General features: G+C 44.2%; 1 protein-coding gene across 9 annotated transcripts in view; it reads left to right on the top strand.

Annotated features, from left to right (window-relative positions):
* The first annotated feature begins 711 nt into the window (after window positions 1–711).
* The window catches only part of TANGO2 (transport and golgi organization 2 homolog), a 169,579-nt gene continuing 148,128 nt past the window's right edge, over window positions 712–22,162 (top strand). For 5 of the 9 annotated variants that reach the window (XM_069100850.1, XM_069100849.1, XM_069100851.1 and 2 more), the window contains exon 1: window positions 718–813. In XM_069100850.1, the coding sequence (XP_068956951.1) occupies window positions 734–813 (80 nt within the window). In that variant the 5' untranslated portion in view covers window positions 718–733. Of the gene's footprint in view, window positions 814–22,162 lie in introns of all 9 variants that reach the window. The other 4 variants (XM_069100857.1, XM_069100853.1, XM_069100855.1 and 1 more) reach the window with 3 other exon arrangements.

Below are 22,162 nucleotides of genomic sequence, written 5' to 3' on the forward strand. Positions count from 1 at the left end.
ATACCCCCCGCCACCCGCTGGGCGTGTTTCCTTCCCAGACTCCTTAGTCCCCTCACCAGTGGCTGTCCGCCCTCCTAGGTGGGTTTCTTTCCCTTCTAGATGGTGAATTCCCCCATAGTCAGCTTGATTTCACTCATGGGGCTCATTTTCCCCCATGGCCAGGTTTCCTTCATTCAGGGCTTGTTCCCCCCCGCCGAGCTGATTCCTCTCATTAGGGTGTATTTTCCTCACTGACTATTCCCCCCATAGGGGTCCCCCTTCCCCCAATCCCCACAGCCGGTGTGGTCACTCGTGGACAGCGGTCCTCTTCCCCCCAGTCGGGCATATGCCCCTCATTGCTCTCATGACCAGTTTATTGGCCTCATCCGTGGTTTATTCCGCCCATAGCGGGGCCGAATCCCCCTCACTCGCGTTTATTCCCCGCCCCTCCCACGCTGGGTGGATTCCCCTCCGACGTGGTGAATTTCTCCCACAGCCGGGCCTATTTCCTTTCTCCTCCCCCTCCCTCCCTCCCTCCGACCTTGCCCCTCCTTCCAGACCCGCCCCCTCGCCCCGCCCCGCCCCCTCCAAGCTCCCAGGGTCAACCGCCAGTACGATACTCGGGACAGAGGGCAGGGAGGCGGAGTCCGAGGCTGGCTGAGCGGCGGAGGCTCCGACCAATAGGAATTCGAGCATGGCGCGCGACCCCACCTCCCCCCCAGGTGCACCAGTAGAGCGCCAGGGGGCGGGCCCAATGAACGGTCCCAGGAGGGGCGGGCACCGGGAGGGGACGGCCGGAAGTCTGTGCAGTTTTGACAGCAGGGGACGGCGGAGGTGAGTGTGTGCGGCCGGGCCGCGGATCCAGGGAGCCCGGGGAAGCCTCCTCCTCCTCCTCCTCCTCCTGGCGCTCTCAAGTGTGCAAAGCGCTTTGTGGACCTCCCGGCGCGGGCGGGGCGAGGGGCGCTTCTCCCCGGGGTCCTACTTACGGCCGCGGCCGGGGGGAAGGGGCGGTGTCAACCCCCGCTGTGCAGGCCGGGGAAACTGAGGCTGGGGCCGGTGACTGGCCCAGGGCCACACGGCTCGTGGGTGTCTGAGGCTGGATTCGAACTCGGGGTCCCCCGAGCCCTGCCTGGGGCTGTGCCATGTTGTATTTATGTTATTATTATATTACATTATATTATATCATGTGTATGTGCCGGGGCCGTATTTGTCATATTATTGTCTATAACAGACCGAGAAACTGAGGCTCAGAGGAGGGGCGGACGGACGTGGGGAAGGGGCCTGCCCCGTGGCTGCTCCCCACCCGTGTGCGTGCCCCCGTACTGGGGCATCCCGCCTCTGCAGGCCGTCCCCGGGGCCGGGTCGCGGCTCCGTTACTGGCGGCGATCACCCGCAGGAGGCCGTTCTGTTATCGGCTCCCTGCCCCAGAGCGCTGAAGGGACAGGCCCCCTGCTGGGGGAGCCTTCCCGCGGTGAGCGGGCTCTCCCCGAGGCTGGCCGGGCGCCCCGCCGCACAGACGCGGAGTTAGGCGGTGTGTCCTTAAGAGAGACCTTCGTGTGACTCCTTAAAGCTTCTGCCGGCTCCCTCCCAGGAGAGACGCGCCTGTAGCACGTGCTTCCTGGGTGTGCTGAGAGGTTCAGGTAAAGCGCGTGCCTTTTACAGGTGGCCAAGGTGAGGCCCAGGGGAGGAGCTGATGGGAAAGACAGATGTCTTGTGACGGCCCCACCAGCAGCTCTTCTTTTCCTGATGAGGAAGTCAAGGCCAAGGGGTTAAGTGACTTGCCCATGGTCATTAAGACAAAAAGAGTCCAGGGTGGGATTTGAGCCCAGGTCCTTCTGATCCCAGAGGCCAGCACACCAGTCATGTTGACAGGCTGCCTCCCTTGGCTAGTAAGTTGATCCTAAGGCCAGGTTCAGTAGGAGAGGCCAGGGCAGCTGGCATTAAATTGTGGCACTGCTACTTTTACCTGTTTGCCTTTGGGCAAGTCACAGGATCTATATGTGGAAGGACCCCAGTGGCCAACCAGTTCAACTCTTCCCTGAACAAAATCTTCCCACTGCAATATACCTGAGCTAGTGGTCTGCCAGCCTTTGCCTGAAGAGCTGAAGGGAGCCCAATGGGGACCCATCCCACACATCCAGGCCCATGGGCCTCCTTACAGCTCCCGCTCCTGCTGAACTCAGTTCAGCTAAACCATTTCTTAACTGCCTGCTATGAATAAGAAGCTGGTGTTATGCCCTGGATCATTTCTAGTTCTGTGTTTTAAGGCCAAGCAAAGCTAGTCTTCACCTTCTTCTATTCAGCAGCCCTTCAGATACTTGAAGAGAGTTCTCTGTCTCTCTCCATCTCTCTGTCTCTCCCCTCTTTTCATTTCTTCTCTTCCCTTCTCCTTCCTTTCCCTTCTCTTCTCTTTTCTCTTTCAGTCTCTCTCTGTGTCTCTCCCCTCCCCTCCCCTTCCTTCAATTCTCTTCTCTTTCCCTCCCTCCCCTCCTCTCTTCTCCTCTCCTCTCACTTTCTCTTCTTTTTCCTTCTCTTCCATTCCCTTCACTTCTCTTCTTTTCCTGTCTCCTTTCTCTGTCCCCCTCTCTCTCTGCCCCCCCTTCCTCCTAAGGCTTAGCGTCTTTCAGTTTAATATCTCCAGTGCAATGCTTTTCATCATCTTAGTTGCCCTCTTTTAGACATTTCCAATTTCTTTCTTTCTTTCTTTTTTGCCTTTCATAGGGGCCGTTGGAGTTAAGTGACTTGCCCAAGGTCACACGGCTAGTAAGTGTTAAGTGTCTAAGGCCGAATTTGAACTCAGGTCCTCCTGACTCTAGGGCCGGTACTCTAATTCACTGTGCCACCTAGCTGCCCAGTTTTCCAACTTCTTGATGGTATTTTCTAAACTGTGACACCCAGACATGAGTACAGTATTCTATATGTGGTCTGACCAGATCAGAGGACACTGTGATTTTTACTGTGCCCCCTATTCCTCACTCTCCCCACCCCCAAACCAGCTGGTGGTACACAGTAGATAGAGAGCTGGGCTTGGAGTCAGGAAGACCTGAGTTAAAATCCATCCTCAGACACTTACTGTGTAGCCCTGAGCAAGTCACTTAACTCTGTTTGCCTCAGTTTCCTCAGCTATAAAATGAGAAGAATAATAATAATACCTGCCTCCCAAGGTTGTGAAGATCAAATGGGATAATGTTTGTAAAAAGCATTTAGCCCAGTACCTTGCCCAGAATGGGCACCTAAATAATGCTCATTCGCCCCCTTTCTTCCACCCTCTAGCCCTGGACATGATGCTTCCCCATATAGCTGAAGGTTGAATTAGCTTGGATTTTTTTGACTGTCTAGCCTGTGTTCAGTTTGTAGTCCATGAAAGGCTTCTTGAATGACCTGCTCTCCCTAGCAAGACCTCCCTCATCTGGTGCTTGTAAAGACACTGTTTCAACCCAACTATAAAAGACTATAGTTTCCTTTGAAGGTGACCTTCTCTTCAGCCCAGGGTTCTAGGCTATCAAGGTCCTTTGGGATGCTGACTTGCTCATAACATGAGCCAATCATCCCCGCCGACATTGGGTATCTGCACATTCCATGAGCATTCTCTCTAGACCTTTAACCACATATGTCTTTCAGAAAAAGATACCAGCTGGCTGGCTGCTGAGCTCAGCTCCCTTCCAGGTGCAACTGAATGGCTACTCTTCTGGCTGACGGCCCTTCTGGATTTAGCTTTAGTCTCTTATCTCTCCCTCTTCTCCATTAGAATGGCATGAAATGCTTGGCTAAAGGAATGAAAAAGCATGTATTAAGCTCTTACTGTGTACAAAGCACTATGTTAATCGTTGTGCATACAGTAGAAAAGTTTGATTGGCCCAGCTCTTGGACAGCTCAAGTTCTCATTGGGAGAGACAACACACATGTCACAAACCCCATAGTAGGGCCTCATATCCCTTAGCGTTCAATGATGTTGAACTATTTGATGGTGCTACAGACTCTTCTTTTAGGGTCCTCAGTCTCAGGGGCTGGAGCATGTACAAAGGTTGCCAATGGCTACCAGCTAGGCTGAAAGCAGGGCCAGGGGCCTGCCAGGCTGGGATCAGTGACAGTTGGTGGAAGGAGTGTGTTAGATCCCTTCTCATGGACCTTTGCTGAGTGGAAAAAAGGCCAGAGGGCTGCTGTTGTTCTCAGGTCCTTGGGCACAGTGACCTCATAGTGGTCATGAGGCAAGCTGGCTGGGATCTGAGGGTTGTGGGGCGGTAGCAGGGGTGGTTTGACTGGCTTGTCGTGTCTCTCCTCTCTCAGGGTCCTTGGGCTTGCTAGACTGCCCAGCTGTGGAATCATGCACTGAACTGGCATTTGGTCTTGGTTTAAAAAAAATGGACAAAATCTGGAATGATCAGAATTAGGGATCAGAAGTTTGCCACAAATCAAGGTCAGGCTCTGTGTTGCAAAGTAACCTTCTTTGCTGCAGCTTAATGTAGTTTTGATTCAGATTAGTTCAGAAATGACACAGAGTATCAAAGTCGTGTATATATATATATGTATGTATGTATATACATACACACACACATATTTATTTATTAATAAAACAATAGGTCTCAGTAAGTAAACAGTAACATCGGTCTCAATCAGTAAATCCCAATAGTTATGTCACAATAATATGTCACTGTGAGTTCAGTCACATTCAGTAAGTCTCGATAGTTATCCAGTATCACCACAATTGATCAACATCTGTAGGAATTGTCTACACCCAGATCACCCAGCTGGGGCATACCAGGTCAGCCTCCAGAGTCTCATTGCAGAAGTCCTGGGCTATGTGTCCATACCACAGGGGAAACTCCCCAAAGATGACTCAGGACTACCCGCTTTTAGTCATTTCTTCCAACCAAGAAGGCATTTTGCCAGTTCAGTGCATGATGGGTGGGAAAGAAAACATCTTTGAGAGCATTCCCGTTTAGAAACGCTTGGCTCCAGGAAGGGTGGCCAGCCCTTCCTGGGAGCAAGCCTCATAAACAGTCCTTCACTGTCTGGCTAGGAATAACATTAGTTAGTCAGATTGCAGGCATATTGAGAGAGGTCAGCGTGTCCTGATGAATTATGCATCGCAGGCTTATGAACCTGTAGCTTGCAGACTTGATTCTTTACCTTTTTTTGTGCTATCGGGACAAGCTTTGCCCTTTTCCAGTTCTCTGGCACCTCTTTAGTTCATCACGATCTTTCCAAGTTCAGTGACGTTGATTCGGGAATTCAGAATCCTGCCTTTTGCTTCTTCTCCTTCCCTAGGCCAAGGCAATCCAACTCAAAGAGAAGGAGGGCCTCTAATTATGCAGAAGGATCCCTGCAGGTTGGGCCACTAGTAACTTCATTTTACAATGTGAATTTACAATCTATGTCATACTGCATTTTTATTCATTTTGTTACGTGTTCTCCATTTCCATGTGAATCTGCTTTGAGTCATCCTGGGGGATGGTGGGGGGAGCCACATGTTTGACACAGCCACTCTAGGTGAACTCATCTCCTGAATTATCGTGGTTGTCACCGCACCCTGTTGGCCATTTTTGTCCTGCCCTTCCAGTCCAGAGATGTTTTTCTTAAAGAGAAAACTGAAGCAGCTGAAGGGCTGAGAGCCCTCTCAGTCAGCCATTACCATTCTCACTTTGCCCCAAGCAATAATCTGACCCTTTCTTTGATTCTCCTTTTCCCCCAGTCTAGCTTAAAGAATCCAACCTTTTTTATATTCCTTAGTCATCTTCAATTATTTTGAGCTTAAGCGCATATTCTTATATGCCACATTTCTGTATTAATGTTCCATTGTCTGCCCCGTAATGTATATATTACCTGTATCTTCTATACCTCCCTTTCAAATATAAGTTATTGGTGAGTACCCTGTGCAGCCACATTGTTTTCTTTAGACCAGTGGGCTCTAGATGGGAGGATGTCCACCTCCAGGGAATCTGCAAGATCATCCATTGAGATGGAAGGAACAATATTAGCCATCATGGTTAGAGTTTTTCACTTTAAATGGTTTTATTAATATTTTGTATATGGTTTGACCTTTGCTGCTTGGTCCATACATTGTGAGGTGTGTTCTATAGGAAAAGTGGAGGTTAGGCAAGGGTACCTTCACTTATCTGTTTGCTTTCATCATAGTGTAGTGTTCCCCTTTAAGCAGATTTACGAGTATATCATCTCATTTGAACTGAAGTAAGTAGCCATCACAATATAAGCAGATGGCTTACTCATACAAAGAGACTGGGGAAACAGAAAATGATGCTAATAATTCAAACACAAGCACACAATGGCTGAGGTGATGAGTCCCAGCTCTTAGCCATTTTGTGAGATAAAAATAGCGGATCAGATAAGAAGTTGGACAAAAACAATCAGAAATTATCAGGATCATTTGAAATATGGATTTCTATCCACTTCCATTAATAATGGCCTTCACACTTTGTCCCTTGAGTTATTAGCTAATGATAGCATGAAGTGATCAAAATTAGCACAGCACTAAAAAACAAAGCTTTTGTTGCAGAAAACGACCTTAGTCCTGTCTGTACATTCACACTCAAAAGCCGGATTTCCTAACCCGACCTTCCTAAAAATCTGCCAAATCAGGGTGGTTGGTTTTAATCCCATTTGTAAAGAATACAAGAAATGCAACATCTTCCAGTTTCTTGGCAATAACTAGTTGATTGATGTCAGAGAAGATGGAAATTTACTATCCAGATTTCAACAAAACCTTTTCTATTATGACGGCACTGAAAAAAGAAGCATCGTGTTGAGTTCAGCATCTCTTCTCTTTAGAACCCTATCTTTGCCACAATCTTGTTCAGCAGTGAAAACCATTGAAACCAAGTATCTAAATAAGCTCTCTTGAAAACTGGGCCTCTCAATTACTTTTATACAGTAACAATACAATCTTGCTAACCAAAGATTCAAAAAAGGAAGGATAGCCAGTCATGTTGCCCTTGTTAAAAATTATGGTCAATAATTTTAAGGGAATAAAAACATTTTTTGTTCTATTATAAATAAAACAAAATGCTTACAATATTGCTTATTTCCTCTTTATCTCATCCTTTAATTTTTCCTTTTAGAATTCTATATAATATATTCATACATTAGTACATGCTTATAATTTGCAAGAAAGATAAATTGGGAGTATATATTCAAAAAATTTGCCACTGTGATGGACACACAAACTTTGACCTCCTCCATTTGTAACCTAGACTTGTTTGCCTTTCCTTGTAAAAGCTGGTGGCCCACAACTTCCCACACTTGTTTGACGTTGCCTGATTGCCTCACCTGATTAATTCCAAAGACCTCCCCCCGCCCCCCAATGAGTATAACCCTCTGCTGCTCAGAACTCCTGAGCTCAAGAGATCTCCTAGCATCAACCTCCCCTGGCAGACACTGTTGCCACTGTGCTCAGAGAGCTTTCCAGAATTCCCAGGATGACTATAGAATTATATTCCATGCAATTCTGTCTGTGCTTTCCCCAAACTCTTTGAAATCTGCTCTCCCAAAATTTACAGGGCCCATCAGACTGTTGTTGCCTTTTGTCTGCTTCCCTCTCACAAATTACAAAATGGTCACTTTCCCACAAGGTTCCCAATCATTTCCAGCCAGATCCGCCTGATGGTGAGAATCAGGAATAAGAATTCCCATTTGTTGTTCCTTTTACCTTTAGAAGGAAGAAATTCTTTCATTAAGATTGATTTAATTAGCAAGTCAAGAATTATTAGCTGCTCTGCTTTGGGCTGAGAGCTCTAGCAGATATCTAGTTTATTGATCTGTCCCCATCCCCATGAGCCATCGCTCCTCCATGCCAGGTTCAGGATGTGTCCCTAAACTCCTGCCTATTCCCCTTTCTCTACAGGTTCTCTGCTGTGTGCTCTGACGGCAATGTGGTCTCCAATTCTGCCTCTCTTGGTATTACCCTCCGTGGTTGCCACCATGCTTTCCCCTCCACTGCCTGAACTTTTGAATCACAAGAGTTCATTTTCTTAATATATAATGCTTTTCCACACTTCCCTTTGCTACTTCTCCCCGCCCCCCATTTCTTTTGAATGGGATAAGCCATTCCAGAGCCATGTTCTAATCTGGGTCTCATTCTACCAAGTCTCTGTGACACCTCTGAGAGTCAAATTGGCCTCCTTGCATTAGGATGTCCACTTCGTTTGGCTTCTTTCTCTTACTTTGTACATTTGTGCATGGCCATTGAAGGCCATGCTTTTTTTTTTTTTAATCATCTCCTTGCTTGGATTTTGTTTCCTGTGAGCTCCTTGGGTATCTTATTCAACCAGTCAGTCAACAAACATTTATCAAGGGCTAGCTCCCTGCTAGACACAGAATTTTGAATTTTGTAGTGGGAATTACAAATATAATGAATGAAACAATATCTGCTTACAAACTGTATCTACCTTCTACTGGTATACATCTCTCCACATAACAGCTATGATATTTGGTTTCGTGACTATTTCCGGCAGGGGATACTGTGCTGGGCTTGGGAGTCAGGAAGTCCTGACTTCACATGTGGCCTCAAACACTTCCCATCTCTGTGACCCTGAGCAAGTCACTTCCCCTCTGTGTGTCTGTTTCCTCATCTTTAAAATAGCATCTACCTCCTAGGGCTATTGTGAGGGTCAGACAAGATTATAATTGTAACATGTTTAGTATGGCACCTGGCACATAGCAGGCTCTATGAAACTGTTGGCTATTATTAGCTATAATTCTAACGCCCTTTTGACGGCATTAGACAGACTCCAGGCCAATGTGTTCTTATCAGCTCTTGCTTGATTCACCTCATCCCTGGCTGCTTTCCTGCCATTCCTGAATTTTAAGCCTTGCTCTAGAAATACAAATCCCATTCTCAGATGTCATCCTCTCAACCAGCTGTTCCCTTCCAAAATAGGCCGTTTTGAATCTCTTCTCTTCAGAGGACAGGAGTAATGACAATACGTCCTGTTCCCCTGTGGTCCTCAGTTTCTTGCCCAAGACATTGTAAACTTTCAGCCTGCTTTCAAGGTCCCTGCTGCCAGAATCGTGCATGCCCATGTGTTAGGACTGTGCTATAAGCCAGTAATCTTTCATTTTGACAAGTCTTGGGAGGTTCTGCCCCAAGAAGATAGCAGACCTCTCTTGTTGTTAAGTTTAAAAAAAAAAATAGCAGCTTCAGAAGGCTTCACAGCAGGGAGCTGCCAACTACTACTTCTGGCCTCTTCCTCTGATCCTGATAACACCTGGGGAGCCCCAACATAGCAGCTTCCTCTTTTTAAAAAAACATATTTTCACATTTGTCATGTTGTAAAAGAAGAAACGGAACAAAAGGGAAAACATACAAAAAACAACAAAAGTGAAAATAGTATGCTTTAGACTATATTCATACTTCATAGTTCTTTCTCCGGAGGTGGACAGCATTTTTCATCTAGAGTGTTCTGGAATTGTCTTGTATTGCTAAGAAGAACTAAGTCAGTATCAAAGTTGGTCATCACGCAATGTTGCTATTACTGTTTTACAATGTTCTCTTGGTTCTGCTCACCTCACTCAGCATCAGTTCATAGAAATCTTTCCAGGTTTTTCTGAAGTCTGCCTACTCATCATTTCTTGTAGCACAATAGTATTCCATTACATTCATATTCCACAATTTGTTCAGCCATTCTTCAATTGATGGTCATCCCCTCGGTTTCCAATTCTTGGTCACCACAGAAAGAGCTGCTATAAATAGTTTTGTACATGTGGGTGCTTTCCCCTTTTTTACGCTCTCTTTCGAATACAGACCTAGTACTTGTGGGAACAATTTAATTTCCCTTTAGACATAGTCCCAAATTGGTCTCTAGAATGATTGGATCAGTTCACAATTTCACCACCACTGCATTAGTGTCCTAATTTTCCCACATCTCAAACATTTATCATTTTCCTTTTCTGTCATATTAGCTAATCTGATAGTGTGAGGTAGTACCTCAGTTTTGTTTTAATTTGCATTTCTCTAATCAATAGTGATTTAGGGCATTTTTTCATATGACTATAGATAACTTTAATTTCTTAATCTGAAAATTGCTTGTTCATATCCTTTGACCATTTATCAATTGGAGAATGACTTGTATTCTTATAAAGTTGACTCAGTTATTTACATATTTGAGAATTGAGGCCTTTATCAGAGACATTTGTTGTAAAGATTTCTGTAAAAAAAGTATCTTAGAGTAGCTAGGTGGGGCACTGAATAGAGCTCTGACCCCACTGGAGTCAGGAGGACCTGAGTTCAAATCCAGCCTCAGATACTTGACATACTTATTAGCTGTATGACCTTGGGCAAGTCACTTAACCCCAATTAACTTGCCTTCCCCCCCTCCAAAAAAAAGTCTTTCTGCTTTCCTTCCAATCTTGGTTGCATTGGTTTTGTGCAAAACCTTTTTAATTTAATGTAATAAACATTATCCATTTCACATTTCATAAAGCTCTATCTCTTCTTTGGTCATAAATTCTTCCCTTTGCCATAGATCTGACAGATAAACTATTCCTTGCTCTCCTAATTTACTTATGATATCACCATTTATGTGTAAATCATGTGCCCATTTTGACCTTATCTTGGTGTATGGTGTGAGATGTTGGTCTATGTCTAGTTTCTGCCATACAATTTTCCAGTTTTCTCAGTTTTTCTTAAATACTGAGTTCTTATCCCAAAAGCTGGAGTCTTTGGGTTTATCAAACAGTAGATTATTTACTACTATGTCTTATGTACTTAATCTATTCTACTGATCCACCTCTCTATTTCTTAGCGTACCAAATAGTTTTGATGATTGAGCAGCTTCCTCTTGTGCATGGACAACTTCTCTCTTTGTGGGAACTGAATAGAGCCTCTTTTTCTTAGTGCCAAGAATTCTGTGGGCCTTTCTCTTCCCATTCTCATCTGTGTGACAGTTTTCCAGCCTCCAACCTCCAGACACACAGAAGTTAATGATCCCCTCTTGACCATTTCAGGTCCATTGTCCTTCCTCCTTTCACATCAAACTCCTTCCATTTTTTAAAGCAGTATTTCATTCTCCATGATAACCTAGAAAATGGAAAGGTATTCCCTTTTATTCTATAGAAGGAAGAAGAGATTAGCTTGTACTTTGAGCATAGGTAGAAGCCATTTGCTTATTCTATGCGCAGGAGAGATTTGCATTGTATACTCTGTGCAAATCATTGCAAAGTGTACCCTGCCATCTGTGCATTCTAGTGAGATCCTTAGCTCTCATCTCTCTCGCTAGAAGCTCCCCTGGAGATTTGCTATGGCACCTGCTCATAGGTACCTGCAGCCTTACAGTTACTGCTCATTCACCTTCCAGAATTCCTTGCCAGCCACATGTGGCTTCCTATCCCTTCCCTCACTGACCATTTACCTTGTCTTATCCACTACCTCCTTCTCCTGGAGGCCTTCCCTTCTTCCTTCTCTAGCCCTTCCTTCCTTCCGCTCTTTTAACTTTTCTCTTCCTCCTCCTCCTCTTACAGCTCAAGGCTTCTTCCCTGGGTTCTTCATCTTCTCTTCTTTCTTCCATATTTGTTTCTTCCTGAAGCCGTCTGCTTGGGTCTGCCTTTTCTTCCCTGGGCCCTTCTGTTGGAGTCTGTTTTCTGCTTTAATTATCCTTTTTCTGCTTTTGTTCGAGTCTTCTGAATTTAGCCCATCCTTCTCCACAGTCTTTTCCCCCAGAAGCTGGAAGTAGAAGTATCCTTAAATGCTCTTGGGATGATCTGGGTTAATCATGAATGAATGATTGAATGAGGCATTTCTTACTCTATACGAAGCACTGTGCAAAGTGTGTGAATACAAAGATAAAAGTCAGACAGTCCCTTCTCTCAAGGGGTTCACAGTCTAATGGGGGAAATAACACATGTAGCAGATTTTATTTTCCAGTCTGATAGAAAGGACCCATGGTCCATAGGGTAAAGTGGCAAAGCAGATGGTAATGTCTATTTGGGAATGCCATTTCTGCTGACAAAATCGTATCAGTTTCTGGCATTGAATCACTTTACTGTGCCAAGGCCTTTAATGGCTAAAACTTTCTGTTCTAAGACTTCAGTTGATGTGGCTGTATCTCTCCAAGGGCAGTGACCCAGGATCAGGGCTGTGGGCACTGGGTTCTTGGGTTTGAGGTCTGCGGCTTTCTCTATCAGCATCTAAGGGGAGAGGATGGTGCATGCAGGTGGTAGATAAATACTTATTTAAACTTTGCTGTTTCTTGGTATTTCTAAGACGATCCTGGTATTGATATTCTATCATCGTCTTTTGTCGAGTTGTATAAATGATCTTGTATTCTAAGTTGTCATCACCATTGGCTTTCATATTTCTTGTCAGGCAAAGAAGAGGAAATATTTCCATGGCAGTTTTTAGGTTCTTTCGGTCTCCCTTATTATGGCAATTGATTTGTATCCATTAAACTTCCTTAGGAAATGATAATAGTGTGAGTCAGTGTCTGTTGTTTCATCCGCTCCTATTTTTCAGCACCATTCTACTTGTTTGGGTAGGTCTGGTTGCAGTTGTTTTAAATGTGTGCCTTACCTGCTTTTTTATTCAGCTTTGTTCTAACAAGTTGATGGTGTGATTATACACTGACAACTGAGTGATAAATGACCAGATGTTTTCTGTCTATCGAGATATCCATGTCATTGTTTGTTGTGTCATTCAGTGCTTGCCATGTCCAACATCTCCCATCTTTTCTAGAAGAAAACATTCATTACAGAGAAACATGAGGCTTCCATGTAGTCTATAGACCTTGGTCCTCTTTCATTTGTTACTCGTGACCAATGTTTAAACAGCAGGCTTTGGCTGCCCACCCTGGCATTGCAGTCACCAGGAAGATATTGATCCAGTCTGAGCTCTTTGTGGAAGGCCTCTTGCCCAGTGTCAATGGCTGCATTGACACTTAGCTACGTTTACTAGGCTGATGTGCCTGAGAGAACTGACACTGTCAGTCTTTAATACAGATTCAAGGGCCAGAACACAAACACAGAATAGAGAAAAGAAACAAAAACATATCCCAAACTTAAATATTGGAACTCAATACAATGAAGAGGAAAAAAGCCTGTCTTGTGCATAGCAGAACATAAGAGAGGATTCAAAATATTTAACAATAAACTTTCATTTCAAGAAAGCCTGTACGATAAATAATACACATTGTGTTGAAAATTGTCTTTGTTTCCTTGTAAGTTTTTTGTTCTCTGCTGCACACTTTTTTACTTTGTTCTTCCCCTGCCCACTACAACATTTAGATATGTTTCTCTATAGCAATAGATATATGATACACATATACATACATATATAGACATATATTTTCCCAAACCTATTCTACTCCCTGTCTTTGTTTTTCTGTTTGTGCATATTTCTTGTTTCCTCTCCCTCTTGCCTCCTCTACTTTACTTCTACCCGTTACCTTGCCCTCCTAATTACTTGCCTACCCCCCTCCAAGAATCCTTCCCCTGTCCTCCCATTCCCATAAATCTAAAAACCCTTCTATACCCCTATCTTCCCTATTCTCTCACCCACCCCTCTAAAGATCCCTCCCTTATCCTCTCCCCCCTTCTACACCCCTACCATTTTATTTCTTCTCAATTTGGAAGACTATTATACTCTTCTAAATATGTCTATATTGCTCCCTCTTAAACCCATTCCTGATGAAAGTAGGTTACCAGAACTGCCAGGCCTCCTCCCCATCTAATTCCTCTGCATTGATTCTTCCTCTTGCACCTCATTTGTATAAAATAATTACTCTTTTTAGCTGTTCCTAAATGGTTTTACTTTTTAAATTTATATCATATTCAGGTTTACCCCAGTTTTTATTATGAGCTACCCAATTATTCATAAGAATCTTAGACATCCATTTTACATATATAAAAAGTAAACAGTCTGTCCTTATGGATCTCTTACAATCAGTCTTTGTTATGTGCCTTATATTTCTCTTGGTTCTTGTATGTCAAATCTTCTATTAAGTTCAGGATTTTCTGAAACAAAGTCTTGAAAGTCTGAGAGTTTATCAGATGTCCATTTTTTTTTCATTCAGGTTAATACTTCACTTTTCAGGGTATGATATTTTTGGTGGGGCCCCAGCTTTTTTGCTCTTTGATATATTGTGTCCAAGACCTGTGGTCCTTTAAGTTAGTCTCTGCTGCTACGTCTTGTGTAATTCTAATTGTGTCACCTTCATATTTAAATTGTTTTAATCTTGATGCTTTTGATATTTTATCTTTGAGCTAGGAGGGGTTGGAATTTGACTGTGATATTCCTATGAGTTTTCCTCATAGGATCTCTTTTAAGTGGTGATTGATGGATTTTTTTTCTATTTCTTCTTTCCCCCCTTGTTCTAATGCTTCAGGACAATGTTCTTTAATTTTTTCTTGTGTTATTGTATCAATTCTTTTTTTATCATAACTTTCAGTTAATATGATTATTTTTACATTTTCTCTTCTTGGTCTACTCTCAAATCTGTCGTTTTTCTTATGAAATGGCTCACTTTCTCTTCTATTTTTTATTATTCATATTTTGTTTAATGATTTCTTGATTTCTTATCGTTTTGCTGGCTTCTCTTTGCCCAATTCTAATTTTCAAGGTGTCATTTTCTTCCTTGAGATTCTGGACCTTATTTTCTAATTGGTTGACTTTTGTTTCACACCCTCCTTGTTTTCCTTGGATCATTCTTTTGTTTTTTAGTTTTTCGTCCATCTCTAGCATTTGATTTTTAAAGTTGTTTTTAATATCTTCTATGAATTCTTTTTGGGTAGGTGTCCATTTGATGTTACTACCTTTTGGGGGTTTCTTTACTTTAATATCCTCCTCTGAAGATGAACCCTGAGCAGAGCTTTCTATGGTTGTATTCTTTCTCCTTTGCCTGTGCATTTTTTGTGGTAATAGCTTATGTTTTGTAATCACCTCTAGCCCCATGGTACCTCTTGCCCCAGATCTTCAGTTCTCCCCTGTAGCCTAGAATCAAAGCCAAACCTCCAACCTCTTGTAAGTGCCCACAGCCTGGGGTTTTCAGCCCCACTGCTTCTGCACTCACTGGCATGTGATGGTTCCTTCTCACTCCAGTGCAGCACAGCTGGGCCTGGCATTCCTTGTTAGCAGAGGTTCCCTGGATCTTCTCAGGCTTAGTCACCCAAATCCCCTCACTACTGGGGGTAAAAGTTCCTGTAGCTGGGGCCAATGCAGCCTCTCAAACCCCCTAGCCCCAGGGCTTGCTGCTTGTTGTTAAAAACAGAACCTGTCCTGGAGGTGTTTATTCTTCACTGGGACCAAACCTGTCCTGGGATTTTTCTTCTGTTCTCCAATTGTCACAGGAAGACCCCGGTTCTGCCCCTATTCTTACTTATCTCCAACCACACTTTGTTCACTCCAAGGTTCTATTTTAACTCTTTTGTGGGGGAAACTCTTGAGAGCTTGGAATTTTCTGACCTCCACCATCTTCCCAGAATTCTCTGCAGTCTTTAATCCTTTAAATGGAGAATGTTTGTGGAATGTCCTTTAATCCATCCCCACATGGTAGAACCTGCCAGCCTTTGTACTCTGATGGAATAGCCTTTAAAAATCGAGGTTCCACTTAATGCCACGTTGTAGGTCTTTGTGGATTCAGTTCAATTAAACAAATAGGTATTACAGAATCTATATTTGTGTCTTATCTTCTACTAGATTTTAAATAAACTCCTTTATGTGTTATATGTCCTTGAGTTTCTAACACAGTACTGTGTGTGTAGCACTTAATACATATTGGTAATTAATACAATACTGATAACCTCATGCAAATTTATTGAATTAAATTGGAAAAATAATCATTGGAGACCCAATCCACCTCAGAGAACTCCAGGCAGGCAGACTGTCCCAGAGCGAACATAAAGTGAGACTAAAGGAGGGGCAGGGAGCTCCTGGGGAACGGAAGCAGCTCCAAGCTCTGTGTCTGAACAGAAAGGAGATGGGAAGAGGAAGAGGATGGGGATGGGAGCTCTCTCTTGGAGGAGATCTCCCTGCCCCCAGTGGACTGGAAGAGAGAGGGAAGGAGCAGAGAATGCAGCCCTCAGGGGCCGTGATGGGGAATAAGTATGTGGGGAAGAGCTGGGCTGAGGAGATTGGAATCAAACCAGCCTTCAGTCCACAAGCACCTAGTAGGCCTTGGGCCAGGCACTGGACAAAGAATAACAAAAATGAACCAATCCTTGCTCTCAGGGAACTTAGATTCTCTCAGAGGGGACAACAGGGACATGAATATATACCAGCCATATTTCTGAGGGAGAGCTGAATGAGCAGCCAGGGGATCAGAAAAGTTTTTGTGTAGAGGAAGGTGGTGCTAGAGAGGAAGGTGACACTTGAGCAGAACTTTGAGAGGTGTGAAGAATCCCAAGAGGCAGGTGGTGGGGTTAGCCTGGCCAGTATACAGATGTTGACCCAGGAGATGGAGTAGCCTGGGGGTGAAATAGCAGCAAGACCAGTTTTACTAGACCATGTTGTGAGGGAAGGGACTGTGTGTGCGTGTGTGTGTATGTGCATGTAATAAGGTTTCAAAGACAGGTTGAGGCTTTAAAAGTTAGACAGAGGAGCTTGCAGGTGACACCTGGGAGCCACTGGAATCTATTGATTGGGGGGGGGGGTGGTCAGGCCATCACTCTGGCAGCTATTTAGGGGGTGGATTGGAGAAGGGAGAAGCTCAAAGCATGATGAGAAGGGGAAGGGAAGAAAAGGTCTTGGGATAGAGATACCCTGACTGCCTTGTATATGTGGTGATGGTTGTTTGGCCTTCTTTCTGGAAGAGGACTGATTTGGGATGGCAGATTATGTAGATCAGGGCTTAAACTTGGGGTCATGACCCACAATAGAATGGCCTCCTGTATTGTCTGTTAAGGAATACTGCTTTCATTCCATGGTGGCCCCTTCAGCATGGACTTAGGCTTTGGGAACCTTTACATCAAGCATCTCCATGATGTTGCTTGGGCTTTGAGATCCTACCTCCATTGTTCAAGATGTCATTTGGAACTACGGATGCATTTGGGGGCAGTTGATGATGGCATAATATGCCCTCTGAATTCTGTTCCACAACTAGTACCTAACGGCTCCTAATCTATAGCAAATTTAGGGTTAAAAATTCCTTACTACAACGATCCTGTGAGAGAGACAGTACAAGTGTGAATATACCCATTTCACAGGTGAAAGACCTGAGGCACTGAAATTACATGAATCTTAGGACTTTGAGCTAGAGATCATTTAGTCCAACCCCTAAATTTACAAATGAGAAAACTGAGGCCAGGAGGGGATGGAACTTGACCAAGGACACAGGTAGTAAACAGTGTATCAGCAATTTGAATCTTGGGCTTCATGTTCCTTCCACTGTGCCACTACCCATGATCACATGAGTAGAGTCCGAATCTGGAATGTCTTCTGACTCTGAACCATGGTTTTCTCCCCCTACACTACACCACCGCCTGGTTGTAGTGACTGCTGGTTTGTTTGGTTTTTAAGCTACTTATTCCTCCCCCTTAGCTGTACTTGCCCACTGTCATGTCAACATTCCAGGAGAGGGTAAGGAGTAGGCACAGATCATTTTGGAAAAAGGCTTCGTAGACTCCTTCTGGTCTTCAGAGGTTCCCAGGAACTGGGTGGAATCTAAGGAAGGTTTTGAATGCATGAAATGGTTTCACTCATCATTGGTGCCTGTTTCCAGAACCCCAAAGACCTGATGTATGATTTGACAAAGTTGCCCCTGAAAAATACAGTTGAGATGTTAACTGCTTTGATGAACTCAATACATAAAACCATACCGTCTCAGAAACTCTTTCAAAATAAGAACTGCTAACTTTGAAATTGCTTTATTTTGCCCTTGAAAACGGGGGAAAGATGGAAACATTACATTTTTTTAGAAGTCAAGGAGAACAAATGAATTTTTTTTCTCTTTGTTCTGTGTTGGAATATCTGCAATCCTGCACTAAGATGTGCTTGCCTCCCCACCCCTGATAGAAAGGCTTGTTCTCTAGTCTCAAGGTACTTGAAGCTCAGACACAAACACCAGATTTTTAATAGGCTGTGCACCAATATGAATGCTTCTCACATTCCTTATTTATGCCATTCCCTCAGGATCCAATAACACCTCCCAGTGGAGGTGAGGCCTAATTAATGTTTATAAAGCACTTTGAAGGATTTAGGACACAGAAATCCTCCAACTGCAGAGTCAGTCCCAGATTCACATACGGACCACAAAGGCCATCCAGTCCAGCCCACACAACATTTGTCATGGTCAAATGACCGTTCGGTGGCCAAAACACTTAGAAATGACTAGAGTTGGTAAATCAGTAGTAGGAGGCTGGGCTAAAGCATTAAAATGTCCTGGCTCTCCTAGCAGGTCTCCCTTCTGGCCAAGTCCGGACTTGTCACATTGTGTTCTGAAGTATATTTACCTCTTCTGAAAGAGCAGCCAAGGCCAAACTGGTTCCACTTAATGAAATGGGACAGCCTTTTGAGTTCTGACCAACATGTCCTGATCAAAATGAGACTTCACCAGACTAATGCACAGCCAATGGTCAGAGCAGGAACGTCATGTCTGTGCCATGGCCCACGTAGGGAGGAGCTGGCTTATAGAGTCCTCATTGTCTTTGCTTGTTATTCGTGTTTGTTGTGTGGATTGTATACAGGCTTCACACACACACACACACACACACACACACACACACACACACGTGCACCCCAATCCATTTGTTTGGTAAATTAGAAGGCTCTGGAGACATTGATGTATGTTTCTTCTTACAATCCGATTATTCCAACAACATTGAGCTGTTATTAGTACTGTAATCTATTTATGTATAATTGGCATTAAATATTTTACATGCAATTAGTTTAAAGTTTATGGAAATTTGTATTAAATTTGTCGGCCCATTTTTATAACTCTTTGCAGAAATTCAGTATGGAGACATTTGCTGTACTACTTAGGATCATATGATTTAGAACTAGTAGGAACCTGGGATATCATTTGAACCAATTTCTTTATTTTATGCATGAGGAAATGGAGGCCAAAGATCGGAAGTGACCTGCCCAAGATCACACTGGTGACCAGGATTTAAACCCTGGTGTTCTGACTCCAGGTCTAATGCTTTTTCTGCTAGCTCATACTGTGTCCTGCTAGAACACTTCAAGGGCCTGTGATTTTTACTAGTATGGTGATGTCTGTGAAAAGCAGATTGCCACCCATCTTGTATTGGTAGGTGGTGCTTGGGAGCTGTTCTGACCTACAATTTTCCACCCCACTCCAATGGTGAGCCTCTCTGCTCTTAGCCAAACCAACCCTCTAATGACAGGTCAGCAATCTTTTGTTGGGCCTCTACTTGAAGCCTTTCCAACTCATTAGGACCTGCCTCAGTTTCTTCTCCATTAGTATAGCTATTGAGAAAGTAGTAATTTCCATATAATCCCTTATTCTTAAAAAAAACAAAACAAAACCCTTCACCTGACCCCAGTATTGCATTTCTTCTCTCTTTCCCAGACAAACTCTTGGAGAGGGTTGATGGCACTGATTATGATTTCATTTTCTCATCTCCCACTCATTTCTTACTCCCTTATAATCTACCTTCCCAATCCTCCACTCGACTAAAATGATTTTCTCCAATATTACTAACCTGCCAAATCACTGGCAGCTTCTCATTCTTCATAAACCCTCTGGCGCCTTTGAGACCGCTGACCACATCACCTCTTTAATTCCTTCCTTTGCTTCTGGGGCCTTGCCCTCTCTTACTTCTCATGTCTGACTCTTTCATCTTAGTTTCCTTTTCTGGGTCATTATTTTTCTTTTGCTCCCTAAATCTGAGCAAGGCTCTGTGCTGAACAGAGAACTATAACAAGGAATGGAGGCCCCTGGTAGGGGGCTGGGGGAGGTGGGGAGATGGGAGTCATACCTCAGCACATCTGGTTCTGCGAAGAGTTGAGGTAGGTTGGGAACTGATGTGAATTGAGACAGTAGAGGTACCAGGAAGCCACAGTTTTTGAAGGGGTGGAGGCTGGCATGAAGAAGACTTTGAGCTGGTTACTGAACTTGCCAGGGAGAAGAAAGGGATCTAAAGGTCCAAAGATACCAGCTCCTTCTCTGGGCACTTTAAAGAATGAGTGGTGGTTAGAAGGGGGGTCCAGAAGTGGCAGGGAGAAACAGGGGCAGTACTAACTGTTCCTCCTGGCCCTGTGTGTTGTTAGGGATGGGAGAGAAGGCGCAGCCAGCCCTGGAGAGGATGAACAAGAAAGAACACAAGGTTTTGGTGATGGGAGGAATGTGAGAGGAAGAGTCTTGCACTGTGGCATCCCAGATTTAGATCCAGAAGGGTTCTTGGAGGTCATCTAGGCTGATCCCCTCATTTTTCAAATGGGGAAAGTGAGGCCCAAGAGGTTAAGTGACAGAACCAGCATTTGAATCTAGGTCCTCTGACTCTAAATTAAGTGGACTTTCTACCTCATCACAACAACAGAAGGTTTCAGAGGGCTCAGTAGAGAGGTGGAGAAGAGGTAATTGGGAAAGGGCTAGGGTGGACTTTACTATGAGGTGATAGAGGATATGCAACAGCTGGCAACTAGTGACCTTTACCTCTGATCCCTGGTCCAGGAAGGAGGGTCTCTGTCTGTAGCAGCAAGCACCCCAGCGTCCCCAGGGTGGCTGCTCACACAGGTTCTTAGATCTGCTTTGATAAAGGAAAGCAACTCAAAATGGGTTAACAAGCCTACTTTAATCAGTCAAATATGTATCATTTACCTAGTTCAGGGGAAAAAGGTCAGCACCCCGAACTTCAGAATATACAGACAGAATTATCAAGACAGAAACAGATCAAGTAGACAGTTTCCAAACTGTCTAACCATTACATCCATACCAAATCAACATCTGGGTTTTTCAAAGTAGGGGAGGGGGGGGCTCTCAACAACTGACTTCCCAGAGTTTCATCAAATCACAGAACATTTCTCAAAGTGAGCCCCAAAACAAAGCTACACATCAGGGCTTATATAGCCTTCTCCTGGCTCAGAGAATGTAATAACCTTATTGACCCACTGGCCAATCAAAAAGTATCTACTGAAAAACAAGCCTCCCACCCCAGGCTCTGGTGCACTTTAGCCTAGGGGCAGGGAAGACTTAAAATTTACATCCCCATTACACTGCCACAGACCAGTGGGAAGGGGTCCTAGGAGAGAGGCTTAATGGCCACAGGACCTTAGATGGAATCCAAGGATAGATGAACCGCTGGATGTGTTGGGCTGCTGGAGCTGAGCTGGAATCGGAAGATGGAGTATGGGGTAGGAAGAGTACCCCTGGGCAGAGGAATCACGTCTCCTAGGGTGTGAGGCCCTGAGCACATCGTGCTGGTTCCAGCGTTGGTCTCGACCCACCTCCTTTTCATTCTGGTCTCCCTCCCTTGGTGATTTTGTCAGCTCCCACAGATTCAGTTACTATCTCAATGCAGATTTTGAGCAGGCTGCCAGTTCTCCATAACCAGCCCTAATGGAGCTGCTGAGCTACAGTTCCATCCCACCATCTGTTGGCAGCACACGAGGTCGCATGTGCATATTCCATTCATGTCCAAAATGGAACTCCATTATTATAATACGTTTCGATTGGTATCTTTTGTTTTCATATTGCCGGCATTTCTCCAGCATGCCTCCCTCTTCTTCTTCGTAGAGAGCCATCCCATCTAATAATGTTTTTTTGTTTGTTTGTTTGTTTGTTTTTAAGCAATCAGGGTTAAGTAACTTGCTCAGGGTTACACAGCCAGGTGTTTCTGGGTGGGTGCTAAGTGTCGTAGCCCGGATTCAATCCCCGGGTCATCCCGATACTGGGGCTGGTGCTCTTACTCGCTGTGCTACCTGGCCACCCCAAGACTTAAGAATTCTTTTTTTTTTTTTTGCCTTTTGGAGGGCAATTGGGGTTAAGTAACTTGCCCAAGGTTACATGGCTGGTTTTTTGTGTGGGTGTTAAGTGTCTGAGGCCAGAACCGAACTTGGGTCCTCCTGACTCCGGGCCAGAGCTTTACTTACAGCACCACCTAGCTGCCTGTAACAATGTTTTTAAAAAAAAAAAAAAAGGAAGAAGAGGGAAAACAAAAGGGAAAACTGAACAATACAGGGAAGAAAGCCTAAAATACACGCAGTGTTCTAGGAAATCATTATGTTTGTCCCCGATTCCATCCTTCTTCCAAACTTCCTAATTCTTTTCAGGATATCACCATC

This window comes from Petaurus breviceps, unplaced genomic scaffold, assembly GCF_028583685.1.
Source record: "Petaurus breviceps papuanus isolate PSGF00001 unplaced genomic scaffold, PetGlider_PUasm1.0 428, whole genome shotgun sequence".
Classification (NCBI taxonomy): Eukaryota; Metazoa; Chordata; class Mammalia; order Diprotodontia; family Petauridae; genus Petaurus; species Petaurus breviceps.